General features: G+C 38.3%; 1 protein-coding gene across 1 annotated transcript; it reads right to left on the reverse strand.

The window, feature by feature from the left end:
• Window positions 1–118: 118 nt before the first annotated feature.
• Window positions 119–18,035, reverse strand: tsr1 (TSR1 ribosome maturation factor). Its single transcript, XM_041796814.1, has 15 exons — window positions 17,881–18,035; window positions 15,460–15,563; window positions 15,139–15,367; window positions 12,992–13,126; window positions 12,407–12,861; window positions 9,080–9,224; window positions 7,354–7,538; window positions 4,583–4,794; window positions 4,303–4,462; window positions 4,110–4,220; window positions 3,862–3,994; window positions 3,286–3,402; window positions 2,985–3,125; window positions 2,804–2,878; window positions 119–392 (listed from the first exon to the last, which is right to left on the reverse strand). Exons 1-15 carry the CDS (start codon window positions 18,005–18,007, stop codon window positions 214–216), a joined length of 2,508 nt encoding a protein of 835 aa, XP_041652748.1. The 5' UTR covers window positions 18,008–18,035; the 3' UTR covers window positions 119–213.
• Window positions 18,036–18,953: the final 918 nt, after the last annotated feature.

Here is an 18,953-nt window from a genome sequence, read left to right on the forward strand (position 1 = left end):
TTGAATTCTTGACCATCACTGCCATCTAGTGGCAGACACAGGATCTGCAGAGGCGACATGGTTGAATAAATGGTTGAATGCTATTTAGGATGAACAACTAAACGAGAGAAACTTTAAATCTAAATAGCTTTAATTAACAAGTAGAACACAGAATACTGATTCAAAAGATGTTGGTGTAGCCCATGTTCCTTGCACTGTCCTGTTGTCCAGCTATTAGTCCATGTCCAAGTCATCCATCTCCACGGTGGCCTCGCTCTTCACCCAGGGTAATGGCAAAGGCACATAAGGGTCATACGTCCAGCGAGGATACACTCTCTTGTACAGATTCATCAGGACAGTATCTTGTGATCGCAGCTGGTTATCAAACACGCACTTCATGTGACCATGTGTTCCTGAAAAATAAGGTAAGGCAAGTTTTCTGTCAGTTTTCTGAGAGTTTGTTCCAGATACAAGGAGCATGGAAACTGAAAGCTGCTTCTCCATGTTTGGTTTCAACTCACAGAGACACAAAGCAAACCTTCACCATATGACCTGAGTGGTCTGGATGGTTCATACTGTAGTAGAAGGTCTCTGATGTATTTTGGGCCTAAATCATTCAGTGCTTTATAAACTAACACAAGTATTTTAAAGTTTCAGTCAGGAAAACCCTCGTCATATATTTTACTATTTTATTGCAAAATGGAAATTGTTTTATTTGGCATAGAAGGATCTGCTCAAAAGATGCACCCTAGGTCAGTGAAGTCACATGCTTTCAAGGGAGCACATGGCTAGAAACCCCCATATGGATAGATACATTTATGACAATGTGTATTGAATACAATAAAATGAGTTCAAAAGAAATTAAATCGTAGTAGCATGAATCTGAATATGAGGGTGTAACAATCTTTAAGCTATGAAGGAGGAGGCTGGGGTGGAGGAGGTCAAGCTTTGCCAGCAGCAGAAGCATGGTGCACCACCGTTAATACAAACAGGGATTAGCAAAAAGTACATCATATTTAAATACGCCGCTGGGGCCATGATCACCTGGAGACATTGACATGTAGAGCAATGTATCATCTGCAAAATTATGGTAATTAATTTTGTTGGTTTCCATCATCTTAGCAAGTGGAAGCATATACACACATGGACAAAATTGTTGGTACCACTCTGTTAATGAAAGAAAAACCCACAATGGTCACAGAAATAACTTGAATCTGACAAAAGTGATAATAAATAAAAATTCAATGAACATTAACCAATGAAAATCAGACATTGCTTTTGGACTGTGGTTCAACAGAATTATTTTAAAAAACCAACTCATGAAACAGGCCTGGAAAAAAATGATGGTACCCCTAGAAAAGATTGAAAATAATGTGACCATAGGGACATGTTCAACCAAGGTGTGTCCTCTAATTAGCATCACAGGTGTCTACAAACTTGTAATCAGTCAGTCGGCCTATTTAAAGGGTGACAAGTAGTCACTGTGCTGTTTGGTGACATGGTGTGTACCACACTAAACATAGACCAGAGGAAGCGAAGGAGAGAGTTGTCTCAGGAGATTAAAAAGAAAATTATAGACAAGCATGTTAAAGGTAAAGGCTATAAGACCATCTCCAAGCAGCTTGATGTTCCTGTGACTACAGTTGCACATATTATTCAGAAATTTAAGATCCACGGGACTGTAGCCAACCTCCCTGGACATGGCCGCAGGAGGAAAATTGGTGACAAATCGAAGAGACGGATAACACGAATGGTAACAAAAGAGCCCAGAACAACCTCCAAAGACATTAAAGGTGAACTCCAAAGTCAAGGTACATCAGTGTCAGATCACACCATCCGTCGTTGTTTGAGCCAAAGTGGACTTCATGGGAGACGACCAAGGAGGACACCACTGCTGAAAATAAATCATAAAAAAGCGGGACTGGAATTTGCCAAACTGCATGTTGACTAGCCACAAAGCTTCTGGGAGAATGTCCTATGGACAGATGAGGCAAAACTGGAACTTTTTGGCAAGGCACATCAGCTCTATGTTCACAGACACAAAAATGAAGCATATCAAGAAAAGAACACTGTCCCTACTGTGAAACATGGAGGAGGCTCTGTTATGTTCTGAGGCTGCTTTGCCACATCTGGGACAGGGTGTCTTGAATCTGTGCTGGGTACAATGAAATCTCAAGACTATCAAGGTATTCTAGAGAGAAATGTGCAGCCCAGTGTCAGAAAGCTTGGTCTCAGTCGAAGGTCATGGGTCTTGCAACAGTATAATGTCCCAAAACACACAGCTAAAAACACCCAAGAATGGCTAAGAGCAAAACACTGGACTATTCTGAAGTGGCTTTCTATGAGCCCTGATCTAAATCCTATTGAACATCTGTGGAAGGAGCTGAAACATGGCATCTGGAGAAGGCACCCTTCCAGGCCTGTTTCATGAGTTTGTTTTTTAAAATAATTCTGTTGAACCACAATTCAAAAGCAATGTCTGATTTTCATTGGTTAATTATCATTGAATTTTTATTTATTATCACTTTTGTCAGATTCAAGTTATTTCTGTGACCATTGTGGGTTTTTCTTTCATTAACAGAGGGGTACCAACAATTTTGTCCACGTGTGTAGATGCTGCTCACATTTAAAGGTGCCTATTGACACAAAATAGCCTCAAATCAATATCCTAGTGTGCCAAAAAGTCCCACTGAGGATCCATTTGGTTGAGTAATGTATTGTCGACTGTGTTGAATGCAGCACTGAGAGCCAATAATGGCAAAACACTAAATAGATACAACGGTCAACATGTTACTTCAACAAAGTAAGTTTAAAATGTCATCACCTAAAGCCTCTTTGATGTGGCCTCTTCGACCCCACTTAGTTCTCAGCTCCACTGGCTTGAACCACATGATATCATCTGTCACAGGAAAAAAAGATAAGAGTAGTCAATCATTATGCCTTAAGCCAAAGCAAAGTGAAAAATTCTGTAATATTATGTAGCCACAGAGAAAACATCCTATTACCCCTGTTGAAGAACATGTAACGAACAACTGCAGAGCGTCTGTTAATTTTGAACGGGTGTCCGCTCAGGACTATCCTCTTCAGAACGATACGCTGAGGGTCACAGCTGAGCAGACTGCCTGTAGCCACCAAGTCCTGTATGCCTAGAAAGCCAAAGTTAGAAGAACACAAGCTCAAAAACCAGTGCAGAACTAGCTTAAGTGGATAATTAAATAAAACCATTAAAGAGAAAACAGAAGAGAGGGCCAAAGTTCAAAATAGAGACAGCCAAGTAATAATTAAATCTACTCGTTTTCATCTCACCATCACTCCTTTGTTTGAAGAGCAGCACTCCTGCAGGGGGGAAGGTGATGGGAGCGTACACAGACACCACTGTGGGGGCATCTGGCCTGAGGAAGCGCTCCATCTTATGCTTGTCAGCTGGAGGAGAGCCAAGTTCAACACTGAATAATTTATTTATTGCTGCAAATCCAGCAAACCAGTCTCAGCTCACTTACTTTTATGACCATTTGGCTGATAGATTTGATTAGAAAGAACAGCAAATCGATTATGTAACTGAAATATAGATAACTTGTTCTACAGCATTAAGGCCTTCTTTGCATCAAAACATCAGTGAGACTCTAAGTCATGCGTGGGCAAAGCTGACTATTGTTTGCCTGTGTTTACTAGAACACTAAATGCATCAAGTCCTTTAAAATTATGCTTTTGTGTACAAAACTGCTTTGAATGCTGATGTAAGTAAGTCCTTCATACTTAGTAGTCTGCTTTGTGTGGGTAATGTATAGATATGGGTCTTTCAATACATGCATTCTGTGGTTTTGTGATTGTCTGCTAAAAAAAAAAAAACAATCATATTTGTTGAATTATTATGAGTTCTACCTGAAGTGTGCTGAGAAAAGATGGGAGATGCCCTGAACCTCCGAAACCCGCAGTGGAACACCAGCTCCTCTTTAGATTTGATGGGCTCTGTATTGCTGGGGTGTCTCCTCACTAAGAGATGCATCACTGACATCTGCCCTCAGAGGAAGTAAAGAAAACATTAAGATGCCAGAAAAGTCTGAAACAACTTTTACTGAAAAATCAACCCAGATTAAAGGTTTTTTGGAGTAATTTAGCATGAATCATACCTTCTGCTCATGGGGCAACAGGGACATCAGCATCAAAGGACGGCCTGACTGGACGCTCTCCATCACAGAGAAAGGCACATCAACGATGTGCAGCGTCACGTACCAGCCCACCTGAGACAGAAAGGGCAGCAGAGTCAGAGAAACCAACAAACAAAATGTGCTCTTACAAAAAAAGAAAGGATTGTATTTTTACCATGGCTCCCTCTTCTTCAGCTGCAGTCTCTGCTAGAATGCGGCGACGGGTACGTTCAAAGCTTTGAAACTGGAAGATACGAGAGTAGTTGAGAGGCAAGTTCTCCATGGGGTCCCAAGGCGAAGAGCGGAAACTTTTCAGACCTCTGTAGCGCTGAAATCTAGAGCAAGAGGACAGCAACAAAATTAAATGTTAATAAAGAGAGCTATCAGAGGATTTAAAGCTTATTCACAATGTTTGCATATTTCTTTTTCATCAGACATAAAGAAGCAGAACTGACCTGATTCTCGCTGCCATATCGAGGGGAGTGTCCACTTCATCAGGAAACATCTCATTGGCCCGAGCCTCACGGTAGCGTTTAAGGCCTTCTTGTTCTGCAGCTTCATCCATATTCTCATCATAGCGCTGATCTGCTCCAGCTCGTTTTGTGGAGCAGACCTCCTCCTCCTCTTCCTCGTCCTCTTCTTCTTCTTCAGAGCCTGAGCCAGCATCCTGAGCCATGAAGAGAATATACAGTTCACTCTAATAAAGTACATTTGCAGGAGTCCTGTCAGTATCATCAGCCTAATCTGAGAATTCATCCACCTAAGAAAGTAAAAACCTTTGTTGTTTCATAACCTAGGTTTTTAAAAACAAGGGTTCCTATTCCCTTTCAATGTGACTTTTGCCAAAAGCAAAAAGTTTACAGTCAAGGATGTAATCATGACTTTATAAAATGAATATTAGTTAAGGATTTGAAAGGGCTTACAAATATTGTAATTCTAGTGTAACAAGAGCATTATGGGTTAAAAAAAGGTGATGATTTCTACCATCTCAGCACAAAAAGACTGAATCCAAGTGCATTGGGTTTAGACTTCTTACAGTACAGTGTCTTTATAAAGTAATCACCCCCTTTGATGTTTTACCCTTTTTTGGATTTTACAGATCAATCAAGGTCAAATTTGGCTTTTCTGACAAAGAAATGAAGTAATGTAAAAGTGAAAATATAAATACAAAGTACTATCAATAAAACAAAAACATGCAAGGTAAAATATTTGATTGCATAAATATTCAGCCCCTTTAAAGTGACTGGCCTATTTCAACAGAGGTCTAGCCTATTGGTGTTAGTATTCTCACTATTAGTTAAACTGGGATCATCTGAGTGCAGTGAACGTGTCTTAAGTGACTGTAGTATAAAGACACCTGTGTCTGGAAGGTCCAGTCCCTGCTTAATCAGTATTCCTGGCTACCATTACACCATGAAGACAAAAGAACACTCCAAGCAACTCAGAGAAAAGGTTACTGAAAAGTTTAAGTCAGGGGATGGCCAATTCAAAGCTTTATGGGACAGTGGCCGAGAAAGCCACTGATGAAGAAAACTTATTCAACCTCGACTTTTGCCTTCCTATTTTCTAAATAGCATCCTCAATATTTGACCAACAATCATCGGATACACATGCTGGAAACAGAAGTGCATTAAAAGAGCTATTATTGTAATACAGCCAAACATAAACAGGACTAACCTTGCCACAATAACAACACTGTTTTGAGAACACTTATGCCTTGTGTTACACCATTCATGTGTCTAAGTGTGACCATACTAGGGAGTTTCCAAAGTTTAAACTATCAGAATCCCACATTTACATATATTTACATTTTTCCATCCACAGTGTGTTGACCTCTCAAGTGTTTCTGGACAGTCACTCTTGTAATTCTTCTTCTAAGGACAATAAATTTGCAAGAGGAAATTGATCATCACAGAGGACACACTCTCTAGTCCTCTTTAAACTAGCAGATTGCAGACAGAGCCAGACCCATGAGAGGAAGCACCCAGCAGGGGGTTGATTCACAACCTTTCCAACATCCTTGCTGCAGTAATAATAATCATTATCATTTGAAGTGCCCTTTCCTCTATTGTTACCCTGTCCTAGATACATGCTCCTACAACATCAAACGCATGCTAATAACAATCACTGATCGTAATGAACCCATTGCATAAGGAAGATTTCCCCCGACCTCTTTTCAAGCAGAGCTGGAAATAAATAAATTGTTCAACCCCTCCCTCCGTCCAGACAGGAAGCTCTGTTCACAGGGCAGGAAGACAGGAGGCTTCTCTCGAGACTCCAAACACTATTGTTGTGGTGAGCAGCCTGGCACTGCAGGCTCAAGGCAGACGCTGAGAAAACAAACTGGGACAAGGAGCACCCATCTAGGGTCACGTATGCATCGCTAAAGTCCCGGAACTACCAACGCTTCTTCTCCAAGAATTACTGTCCTCAACATCCTCTATGACACTACACTATCCGAGTGCTGCCACACTGTTGCTATGACAACAAGAAGAAGCGGAGTTGACTCATACCAAAGGTGGTTTCAGGCTAAACTTGTACAGAGACAATCATTACTTAAGTTCGCTATATAAACTCGGAATGAGTCATCAATTTCAAGAACTTGAAAATTTTACTGACAAATTTTGGGCTTCTGCTTTATAAAAGGTGAAGGTTAGAGGATCTTTATTTTATCTTTTAATTATAATATGATTAAATAAATGCATTTTTTCTTTATTTGACCAAAGTAAATCAACAATGTGAGGATGATAGCTCTAAGTCAGCAGATCAGTATTGGACATTGGTCCAAATTAAAAAAAAAAAAAAAAAAATCATAGATTGAACAACTAATTCATTTTTTAAGTCACTTGATACCAATTATCAGCCCTTTATTCACCCACCACTACATTTTGCAGCCTACTTCCCCACAAAGTGCATCTCCTTTCTTTCTCTCTCTTTAAGGCTAAAACATCAGAAGCTCATTCAGTGCCACCTAGTGTCTGTCTGCTTGTTGCTTTTCCTTAAATCATTTCAAATTCACTCTTACCAACAAATGAGCTGTTCTGCTTTTCACTGAACTGAAATATTAAAATCTGAATATGGAGATTTAGAAAGTCATTTTTACTATGGCTCAGAGGTTCAGACACATCCCCTGTAAAGATCCTCATATCTCTGTTTCATCTCCTAAAATCCCCCCACTCGATTAATATTAAGAGTTAAATCGCCTTACATTACTCTAAGTGAGTACCTGAGAGTTATTCTCCTCATAGTCTCCATCCATGGCCTCATCCAACATGTCATCATTGTCATCATCGTCATCATCGCTTTCATCATCCATCTCTCCATTCTCCTCGTCTTCATCAACGATCCACATGGCCTGGTAGTCGGATGTTCCTTTAGGGACCTTCATCACACGTTTGTTCTTTCTCGCCTCTAAACAGCAAAGTGAAATAAAATTGCAGACTCCTTATTATTGTATCAGGTAATGGCTAAACACAAATTCAAGGTTCAAGGTTCTTTATTAGTACCCAAAAGGAAAAATCTGCTGTGCAGATAGGAGTTCAGCATCCCAGAGACAAAAACAATAACAGTGATTCACAATTCAAGACACAATCCACAAAAATACATTAAAAACAAACTTAAAAAAATTTTTTTAAAAAACCATTGAGGATTAAAAACCAAGTCGTGATAAATTGTTTCTGATAACATTCATTCTATAACAGTACTCCAAAAGGTTCTAAAATGCTTTTAAAGGCTCCCTAAAATAAAATATATTTCATTAAAATGAAAGTGAATCATCTTGTGCTAGTTTTGTGGAGAAGTGTAAAAGCTGCAGGTACTAAAGTTTTCCTTTAGCGCTTAGTTCTCCCTTTAGGAGCAATAACAAATTGACCAGAGCAAAAAAGTTGAAAGGATGAGAACAGCCATGGAGAACAGAGTTGGCTTTACGCTCTTTCTGTAACCCCTTTTTTATTTCAAAAATAATTAGGAATAATGACAGGAATAATTTGAAATGTATCCCTTTAAATTATGATTGCTACCGAAAACAAAAGTATCCAACAAGTAATCGAGGTTTGGCTTCTGTAAAAAGAATTCTTGTGTACCTGTTAAAGTTTAAATCATCTTAGCCAGCCTTCCCCAAACTTGAGTCAGCCATGGCCTAAATCTGAAAATCTTCTGGGGCCCACCAAAACCCTCACACAACCATAACATTAGGTTCAAAGTATCTACCGCTACATTTTAACTTCATAGACAGAGAGATACTTTTAGAAAAAATAATTTAAAAGCCTTTGTAGAGTCACAAACAGGATTAACAAGACCCTAGCATTAATTGTTTTCAGCAGGCATCTGCAAAGTCACCTACATTTTATTTTCTGATATTCATCTCTTTAAATGGATCGTGTGACCTTATAAATGCTTTCCTTGAAACTTCAATGTCTCCAAAGGCCTTGATAAATTCTTATAATCCTGATGTGCCACAGAAGAATATTTACAAGAGTGTCATAAAGTATTTTAACACCAGTTACACCATGAGACTCATAAAAAATAAATAAATTTGAATGGAAGTAAAATCTTCTTGTTGGGTTTATTATGATTTCAAGAATTAAAATGATTCCATTATCATTCTAAACATTAACTCATTTTTTAAAATTATGTTTTATTTATAGCAAATGACCTCCTGCGGCCCACATTCAGGCCTTCCAGGGCCCACCAGAGGGCCCCAGTATAAAACTTTGGGAAGCACTGATCTTAGAGGGGCCAGTTTAGCTCAGCTGGTAGAGCAAGCATCGCTACACAAAGACTCCAATCATTAAACTGGTTGCAGGTTCAGACCCTGATTCTGCTGCTGTTTGTCACATGTATTTTCCTGCTCTCTCTCCCCATATTTCCCCTCTCTCTTCAACTGTCCTAATGATGGCAAAAAAATCCAAAAATACTCTTTAAAAAAATTATAAGTAAATTCTGTTCTGCACCTTCTGCTTCTAGCAGCTCTGTTTCTGTTGGCCATGTCTGCTCTCCATCCATGGGGTCCACCTCAGCCTCTGTCTGCAGACTCTCTCTGCAGGATGGGTCGGCTTTCATGAGCACTCTAACTGGAGCCTCTTCTTCAGCTCCATCCTGAGAGCAAAAAGAGATGAAAAAGTGGTAAATTCAGAGTTTAAACTATAGTAACTAACTAGCATTGTCTAATTCAGAGACAACATTGAACTTTTTTTCACTTTTTTGCCCCTTTTAATCACAACAAAACAGACATTAATATGATATAATGAATACATTTTCCCCTTCACTATGACAGCTCAATACTATAATCAATAGTGGCTTATTTAATTGTTGTCACAGTAACATTATTGCCAGAATAAAAAAGAAGACTAATAAACTACAGACTATCATTTTGTATGCGTGCATGTATTTGCAGACATTTTTCATTCTTATACAAAGACTTGTATGTAATAAACATAAATAAAAAACAAACTAAACTTGACTCCTGTAACAGAGGGGTTTTTTTTGCCTTCCCAACCCTACACAGTCAGTCCCTCCAGGATAATGTGACTGTAACACTAATTCAATCAACCCTCAAAAATTCTGCATGGCCTTGCAATTTTGACTCAGCATCACAACTTTTCTACAACTTCAACAACTAAACTTAGCCCACAATCCCACCAGCTCTGAGCATCATCATCAACATTTTAAGACCTTGTTTTCAACCGAGATTATGTGCACCAATAGCTCACATGAACAAAAAAGCTCTGAATTGATCTATCCTCCTATGAGAATCTCTGAGTTGTCAGTTTCAGAACAGCAAATCTGACGTAGTTAAAATTAATTCTGAATAGATTCACACGGAGTTCAGTGTTGGCAAGATGACCATGAAAAGTCATCATCAATGGAGCCCTGACACAAATATTCGCCATGGAAACGGGTAACAAAAAGTCCAAAAACTTTATCTTCTCAAACTAGAAATCCTCTGGGATTATACATTTATTTTTAGGAGAAAAAAAGTTAGACTGCTTTAGGAAGGTTTGGCGTATACCCTATTAGGGCAACATATGACAAAAAAGTCTTAAATTCTGAGATTCAAGTTATAAATGTACAATATTAAGTGATAAATTAATGAAGTTATAATTTTAGTCAAATTAAATGTGATATTTTGAAGGGAAACAGTTTATATTAGGCCTAAATTGGTTTATATTTAAGCTGCTAGATTGGTCATATCTGTTGATTTCAAATCAGTTTATGTGTCACTTGATCCAAGCCACTTTTAACACGTTCTATTACAATCGTAGCAGTTAAAGACACCTTGGCTTTGTGTTAATTTAGATTAAGATACCAACTTGTAAAACATACAAGCAGATTGGTACAACAACAACTGTAAAGTATCTGGGAATCATTAGACTCTCAGATAAATTTTAAAAGCCCAATTAAAAAGATTTGCCAAGCCATTGAGGCTAATCCCTGCGATTTTAGGATAAGAAACTGCTTGACAACTAATTGTGCTTTTATGTTTTCCACCCGATATTACTCTCACACCTGTCCTATGGTTTAACTGCCTGGTCTTTAATCAGTCAGTGATCAAATCCTTAGTGAGTCTCTACAATCGGGCTCTAAAAATCCCAGATTAAAAAAACAAAATAAATTTGACATAATCACTGCCACATTTTATGTGAACACAAGATTGCAAGTTTTAGTGGTTGTATTAATTTCAACTATGTACAGTTAATGTTCAAATGCTTAAACGGACATGTTCCTCTGTCTTTCTACAGATTCATAAGAAAATTACAGAGCTGCATTAGATCCACCAGAGCAGCTTCAAATAGAAATCATTTCATTTTAGTTTGCAAAACATCACTTGCTCAGACTGCTGTCTCTGTAAAAAGGAGTCATATCCTGGAACTCTCTACCTGATCAGCTTAAACTAACCAAAAACCTCCCCACCTTTAAGAGAGCTACCAAATCCTGGTTAATTCAACAACAGAGTTGTACTTGTGTCTAATTTTCTGTAACTCTGTCATTGCTTTTACGGTCTCATGTTGTACTCCATTTACCTGTTTCTTTATTTATCAACTTTTTTTTTTTTTTTAATTCTTATAAAAGCCCTTCAGGGGATGGGGGTTGCAAATTAGCATTTGCTATAAACGCTGTGATATTTTAATGGGATGGATGTTGTCAGTTGTCTATGTACACTGTAACTATCCCTCACAAATCAACTATGAATAATTAACTTGTGCCATAGGTTCATCCACAGCATATTGGTTTCACACATAAATAATCTCTCATCTTTATCCTGTTAAGTTCATTAATTCAGACTAATCAAATTGACATTCAATGATGTACATGTAACTTCACATGGAGTAATGCAGCCCTTCATCTATGCTCATTAACTAAAAATCATCATGTTTGATAAGAAACTACTAAATGTAGTCCACTGTTTTTATATCTATATGAAATAATAATGGATTTTTATTCAGTGTAAACATGAATAACACACCAGATATGAACAGAATAAATAAATGAAAGAATGCAGAAATGAAACCACATCTCTGGCTCTGTCAGAAGAAGGAAACAGAGAGAAACTGCAGGTTAATTAAAGAAAACCTGCTCCTGGCCAGGTTAGCTTCACAGTAACTGACTCAAAGCTTAAGTTTCCTCTCCTTGTGAAACAGAATTACCTTACCCCTCATTCTTAGGTTTGAGTTTTCTCTCATCTGAAATGAAAATGTCAGAGTTTTCCTCATTTCAGGATTAACAGAATTAAGATTTTCACCTAACCTGCTTCATGAAATGGACTATGTGTCTGTGTGCTGCTGACTGTTTGTGTTTGCCATTATGCCTTGTTGTTAGTGGGGATGCTGAGCATCCACACTGTTGATATTTTATTAACTAAGTCCTCAGAATATACAGCTTTTATCATTTGTTTGCTTTTTTTAATCTATACAACTTTTAGATGTGAGTGTGTTCTTCTTTTAGGATTTAAGGGTTTATACTTGGCAATGTTTTCTCATTGTTACTGACTTCAATTGCTTTTCTGTGCACTTGAAATCTTAGAAATGCTGCAAATCAAGCATTTTTGGGGATCTTTCTTGTAATATTGGGTCTTTTTGGTAACATACTTGGAGCACAAAAGGTAGTTGCATTTTTTTCCTGAATAACTAAGCCTGAAAACACTCTAACTTACTTTTTGTAAAAGCTACTGTAAATCAGGCTTTTTAGGTTTCAACAACTGCAAGAAAGTCTTAAAAAATCCTGGGGGGACTTGTTGCAAAGTACATTTTCGCATTGAGTGAGATTTTAAAAATACCCACCAGCATGTCGACGTCTCCCCCCTTGCTGGGCTTTGCTGGTCTAGCAACTGTTAAATTTAGGGGAAGTGGGTCTAATGGAGCATCGATCTGACTGAGCTGGTAGTCTCCGTGCCCGCTGATGTGAACCAGTCTGTCAGCCCTCAGAGGATGACCACGGACGTATCCAGAGACACACAGGGTGCCCAGGCCGGTGGGTCCACCACCTGTCCCCTCAGCAGGGCTGTTGGGTGTAAAAGTGACATGCTGAGCCAGTAGATGTGAACGTCTGGAGCGGAAGCCCAGCTTTCTCTGTCTCTGCGTGCCCAGGTGTCTGAGAAGCAGAGTTGCATCCTGTTCAGAGTCCAGAGGGAAGAGACGGGTATCAGGAAACCGGATCTCTGTGATCTTTGACAGAGCTCTCCTGGACTCGACCCTCTTCTTCACAGGGAGGTCGGACACCCCCTGACAGACCAGAGCTACATGTGGTGACAGAAGGACAATGAGCTAAGAAATGTACACCAGAAACATAATCTAGAGAAATCTGAAAATATGCTAATAATGGCAGGAGTATTAAGGCCTCAGTATTACAGGGAAATACACACTTACCATGGCTAGGGAGGCCCTGAGCAAAGAGGCAGGACAGACAGTGGTCTCCATAGCTGTCCCAACCTTCAGTGGAGTCCAGCACAAACACAAGGCTATCTGCAATCTTTGCAACATCCAGCAGGGAGTGCATGTCAGCTGTTTAAATGAACCATGAAGATGCTTCAGAATGGGATGAAATAATACTCGTAACAAAGACAAGAAAGTACAATAAAGACTATAATATTATTTTTAAATTCTTGGTTTTGTTTTGCTTTAAAACAAAATTTTACAGTTTACTCTTAATCAATTCTAGCATACCCAAACAGTTTATTCAGGGTAGATTGTACAGGCTCTTACTTTTTTTTTGATAGGAGCTAACAAACTGACAGGATGTAGCAGGGTGGTCAGCCTGTGCTGGGGGTTGTACCCCTGGTCTGTTGGGTCTAAAGCCAGAGTTTTTCATTGCCATGAATCTGCTTCTCTTTCAAACTGGCTAGATCATGGTAAACAACTCTAAAATCATAACCTGGTCAGGACCAGTTTCAGAGTAACGGCTTCAAATCGGCCACAGGGTTTTATATAATTTTACAGACTGTTACCATGAAATCTTCTCTAAAATCGTATCGTGGGGCCACTAGTGACTCCCACCCCTACAATATAGTCAGATGTCTATAGACAAAATATTTGTCATGCTGATAATATTGTGCATCCCTAAAGACAAAACAATCTTTTAGGAAGACTGAATACAAATGTAAAATGACAAAACCGTGGCTTAATTAATAATCACACCCCTTAACTTATGTTTGATTAAAGCACCTTTTGATTTCATTACAGCACTCAGTCTTTTAGGGTAGGAGAGTCTATCAAGTCATCTCTTTCAACTTGGCAAAAATTCCCTCTCTTCCTTTCAAAAATACTCAAAATCTGTCAGACAATGAGGGCATTTCCTGTGCACAGCCCTCTTCAGGTCATACATCTGATCTTAAGCAGGATTCAGGGCTGGGCGCTGACTGGGCCAATCCGAAACTTTTAACATCTTCTGGTGAGGCTGTTCTCTTGTAGATTTGGATGTATGCTTTGAGTTATTCTCATGCTGAAAGCTGAAATTCCTCTTCATCTTCAGCTTTCTAGCAGACACCTAAAGGTGCTGTGCCAAAACTGACTGTTATCTGGACTTGTTCATATATCTCTCCACCTTAACTAAAACCCAGCTGAACAAACTGCCCTGAAGCGAAATGCTGCCACCACTGCGCTTTGCTGTGGGTATAATGAAGTGCAGTTTGTTTTTGGGTTAAATATACCTTTTGGAATGATGGCTAACAGTTTACCCTTTGTTTCATCAGACAATGACGCAATTTTGATGTACGTTTTTGCTAAATTTAGCTGGGTCAAATGTTTTCCTGACTTTCATCTTGCCATCCTACCCTAATAGCCAGAATTATTTAAGAATATGTATATACAGGAAAAAATGAAGTTGTACTGTTCTTTCATTGCATTTGAAATAAACGAATAGCTTTAATACTTTACTTCATTTGATGAAAACGAAGTTTAATGATAAATATTTAGAATTAGTACTCTAAACTTTTGCAATTTATTTGGCCCATCTGTGGAGCAGCATGGGGCTGACCAATTTGAGAAAATACTCTAACTGCACTTTTTAAATATATATATATTTTGACTGCTTTTATTCTGTAAATCCCTTACATATACAAATCTTACATATTTTTAACATACAAGCAAAAAATCTCTTTACATTATAACCAAAGCAATATTAGATAGATTAAACTAGGGCTGAATGATAGTGAAAAAAACATCTAATTGCGATTATTGCTCATACAGCAAATTCAATAAAAAATGTTGTGTTAAGGGAAACAATGCATTTCTTTCATGATGTGTCACACATAACATCTCTGCTGCAAAAAAGGTATTATGATACACATTTCAGGTTAAAGTATTGCAACCTTTTGCAATCTATGTGAGCATGCACACAGTTAGTGTTTGTTAGTTCTGGCATATGTCCACTGGTATCAAAATCACATCAAAAACTATTAAAAACATTATTCAAAAAGGCTTTAAGTCATCATCAAGACCTGAATCACAGATTAAGCAGGAATAAACTTCCTCTAACTTTCAAAAGAAACAGCTGTGACATTTAAATCAGTGCTTACCAGTGCTTTGACTTAAAAAGATGAATCTTTGTTTAAACCGCGGTAAAATCAGCCCAAAACTGTCACTGATACCACTGATGCAGCGTTCCTGGTGCACAACACCCCCAGCACCCTCCCCTCGCAGCAGTTTAGTGACAGCAGCGGCATCGACTGCAGCATGAAGAGACAACACAGCAACCAAATGAGGAGGACCGTCTCTAGTGCCTAAACGTCGCTTTTCAGTCAGGACCTTGAAAGACAAGATTTGAGATGTTGAAATCTGCAGAATATTCAGAATATTTCAACCGTGAAAAATTATCCTCATCTGAAACAAGAAGTTACCATGTCTTTCTTATTCCTACGGAGCTGGTTAGCTTTGTGCCTTCTGTCCATCTTCTTCTGCTCCTTTCTCTGTTTTTTAGTGAGAGCTGTGACAGACACTCTCCCTGAGAAACAAGCAGATCCAAAAGTTGTATAATCCTGTTTACAAGGTAATAACTCAAAACCTGATTTCGGTGCTTTCTAAGGAAGTCTGCAACAATTTAAACTGCATAAAGCACAAATTAAAAAAAAAAAAACTCTTTACAGTGCAAATGGCATCTGTTTTACTTTGTTTTGCATAACTCCATTAAGTCCCGTTTTGTTTATACGGTGGTCCTTTTGCAACAATATCAATTAATGAAGCCCCTTATAAAGTATCATTTGATTCATTGTCTCACACACCTTTTTAGTTTTGTTTTGACACTGCAACAAACCAAACCTTACTGCCTAGAACAGTCCTCTGCTCAAAATATAGTTTTATTTGCCATCTTTTGACTTCATCCTGCAGCACCATACTGCAACATGTTAAAGAAGACAAGTAAACACAGGTGATGATTTGCATACATTATGCCTGTGGGAACCACTGTCAACTCGCCCTATCAAGTAATGCCCTGTTTTATGATTTAATATTTACACAAACACTTCACTGAGCTAAAACATGCACCATAACTATAAGCTGCATAATCATATTCATATGGCCTCCTGTAGAAAATTGAAGTTACTATTGATGACTGTAGTATCTTCAGTTGAGGCCACTAGATTGACTGTTTTTACTGTGTGAAACTTATGTTCCTTTTTGGAGTCCATGTAGGTTTTCATTCAGTTGATCAATACACCACACTTTACCTTGTCTTTATACAATGGACACACAGTACAACACATAGTCAAGTTTTTTCATCTTTCTGTGTCTCAGACATTTCCATGAAGGGCTGCACAGTGGTACAGTGGTTAGCACTGTTGCAATGCCTTTATGTGTGAAGTTTGCATGTTCTCCTCAGGCATACATGGGTACACTCTGACTGCCTCCCATGCACCGAATAAAAGCTCATTAGGTTGTAGGTGACTCTAAAAATTGACCACAGGTGAGAGTATGAATGCGTGTTTGTTTGTTTCAGCATGTTAGCAGATCTGTGATTGACTGACACCAGCCTAGGGTGTGCCCTGCATCTCACCCTATGACAGCTGGGATCTGCTTCAGCCCCCACAACACCCCCATGATAAGTGGTATATAAATAATAAACGGATGGACATTTCCATCATGTGCAATTTAACCTCAGAGTTTGAATAATTTAACAAATGCCAGTGTTTGTGCATCACTTATTCGGTCTAAAACTTGAAGTATGCCATCAGTTTGTCTCACATTTGGTCATCAAAACAGATCAGAGTTTGTCGAACTGTTCACTTCTTCTGCCCTGTAGAAAAAATCCCTTATTTGCAATTATGTTGTACTAGATGTCAGCATAAACTGAACAGATTACCATTATTTACTGATAAGTGTTCATGCCACATCATCTGCCAGTGACCAATGGTTTTAAACTGGGCTGCTATCTGCTGATACCTATGTAATGGTGCATCATTACTCTTTATGAATAAATATGAGAAAAAAAAAAGTAGGGACATAGTTTTCGCTATAATTCCTATTCAAGGTAAATATTGATTTTCATTGTTACATCTTTGTTAATATATCCAGGTGTTGTCATAGGTTTACAACAAACTAATGAGAAACTACTATTTATTGTGATTCATCCTAGCATGCATTTATCAACTGATATCTTCATAACAATCATATTGTTTACATTTTTTAGTGCAAAGATTCACCATGCACTGTCCAAAAGCCCCTAAAACGTCATACAACCTTTTTCTTTTGGCTAGAAATTTTATACATTTGAATTAAATTCTTAATATTCAGGTCTTGAATTTCACTCTAAATTAATGAAGTATCAATGATTGAAGAATTATTGGAAAGGAGCTCTAAATTTAAAAATGTCATCTGCACTACAGCTTCAAGTGGTAGTTGTGCTGCCTGCCCATGACAAATGTTTAGAAACTGTTAAAATTATAATATGATCAGTATCATTAATATGATAACATTGGTATAACATTTTCAGACACAAAGAACCTGGATTTGCGTTCCATGGTATTAAAACTGCTATTTTTCCTCTGAGTCTCCGAGATCCAGTCCATTCCTAACTTCACATGGCATTAGTGAACCTGAAGAAGCAGGCTCACCTCTAGCAGAGCTGACAGCCAACGCCGGTTTAAAGTGGAACACAATGTAAAAGCTTAATTAATGCTAAATTCTCACTGAACTGAAGAACCCCCTTCCCTAGCCTTAAAAACTCAACACGTGTGTCTGCAGAGCCATCACCACAGCCTCAAGCTAACATAACATAGCTAACTGTTTGTTAGCGAGTGACGTTTCCCAATGTCATGATGTCTTACCTTTGTTTTCTCTCTCAATTTCACCTTTCGTCCGGTGTTTCCCATGCTTATGGCCCTTATTTTTCTGTTTATAAATGCCGGGTCTGTGGGCCTGTTGTTTTTCCTCATTTGCAGCCATTTTCACCATGTGGGAAAAGCAAGCGCCTTACTTCCGCATTCCGTGTGACGTCACCGGGTAGGCGCGTCATCAAACTTTCGGAGAATTTCTCGTCAAAATAAAAGCCGAGGTTATGAATATTAAAGATTTACGCAGCTAAATTAATTTGCATATTGAGTATTCATGTTCTGAATTATAGTATAAAGTAAAGTGAACAGAAAGACTGTTCACAGAATACAGTTACCAGAAAGATCTGGAGACATTTTCTCAAATAGATGTGAACATGGTGTGAGAATTGAATACCCATAAATATTCAAACCCAGCTCTAAAAGGCGAATCATTTTCTTTTTCATAATAATAAAAATAATAATCTTATTTGTATAGCATTTTGAAAGTAAATCACTTTTTTGTCCTCCTCTGAAATTTAGTGGAAGTTTTTAGCATGATATACATCCATGGCTAGAAGTGACCAGATAATGTAGTCTTATTATAGTCTTAAGTTCATAAGGTAAGAGGATATGTTGCTATATAGGAATGAGAATAAAATTAAAGATGTACTGGCCACCTTTGCTGCACTTGAACTGACATCAGATCCTTCATGTTGAACTGATGTTAGATTCCAACATTTGACTGACATCATAACCCGACTTTCAATTCAAATCCATTCAAACATCTTTATTTATACCCTCAGGGAGCAATTGGTTAAGCGTTTAAACTGATAGCAGATCCCTCTGTGGACTGATTAAATCATGGAGTGCTATGGACATCAAATCCTGACCCTGACATCAATACCTGACCAAAACTTACCTGTCAGATCCCAATGTTGAACCCAAAACCTCATGTTGAAGTGACATCACATTTCAATTATGCCCACCTCCAGCTGGTTACCAGTGGCATTGCTAATAGCATTGTTGTAATTACTTAATTCTGTGACATTGTTTAAAGCAGTTTTTGATTACTTAATTTGATACTAAAT

The sequence above is a fragment of the Cheilinus undulatus genome, linkage group 2 (genome assembly GCF_018320785.1).
Source record: "Cheilinus undulatus linkage group 2, ASM1832078v1, whole genome shotgun sequence".
NCBI classification, from domain to species: domain Eukaryota; kingdom Metazoa; phylum Chordata; class Actinopteri; order Labriformes; family Labridae; genus Cheilinus; species Cheilinus undulatus.

What these genes read in the sequence shown, in the direction of transcription:
- tsr1 (XM_041796814.1), bottom strand. Translation starts at nt 18,007, where the DNA reads ATGGTGAAAATGGCTGCAAATGAGGAAAAACAACAGGCCCACAGACCC. An exon ending in GTAGGAATAAGAAAGACATG is followed by an intron (nt 15,368 to 15,459) that starts GTAACTTCTTGT and finishes TTGTCTTTCAAG; the next exon opens with GTCCTGACTGAAAAGCGACG. An exon ending in TCAGGGCCTCCCTAGCCATG is followed by an intron (nt 12,862 to 12,991) that starts GTAAGTGTGTAT and finishes CACCACATGTAG; the next exon opens with CTCTGGTCTGTCAGGGGGTG.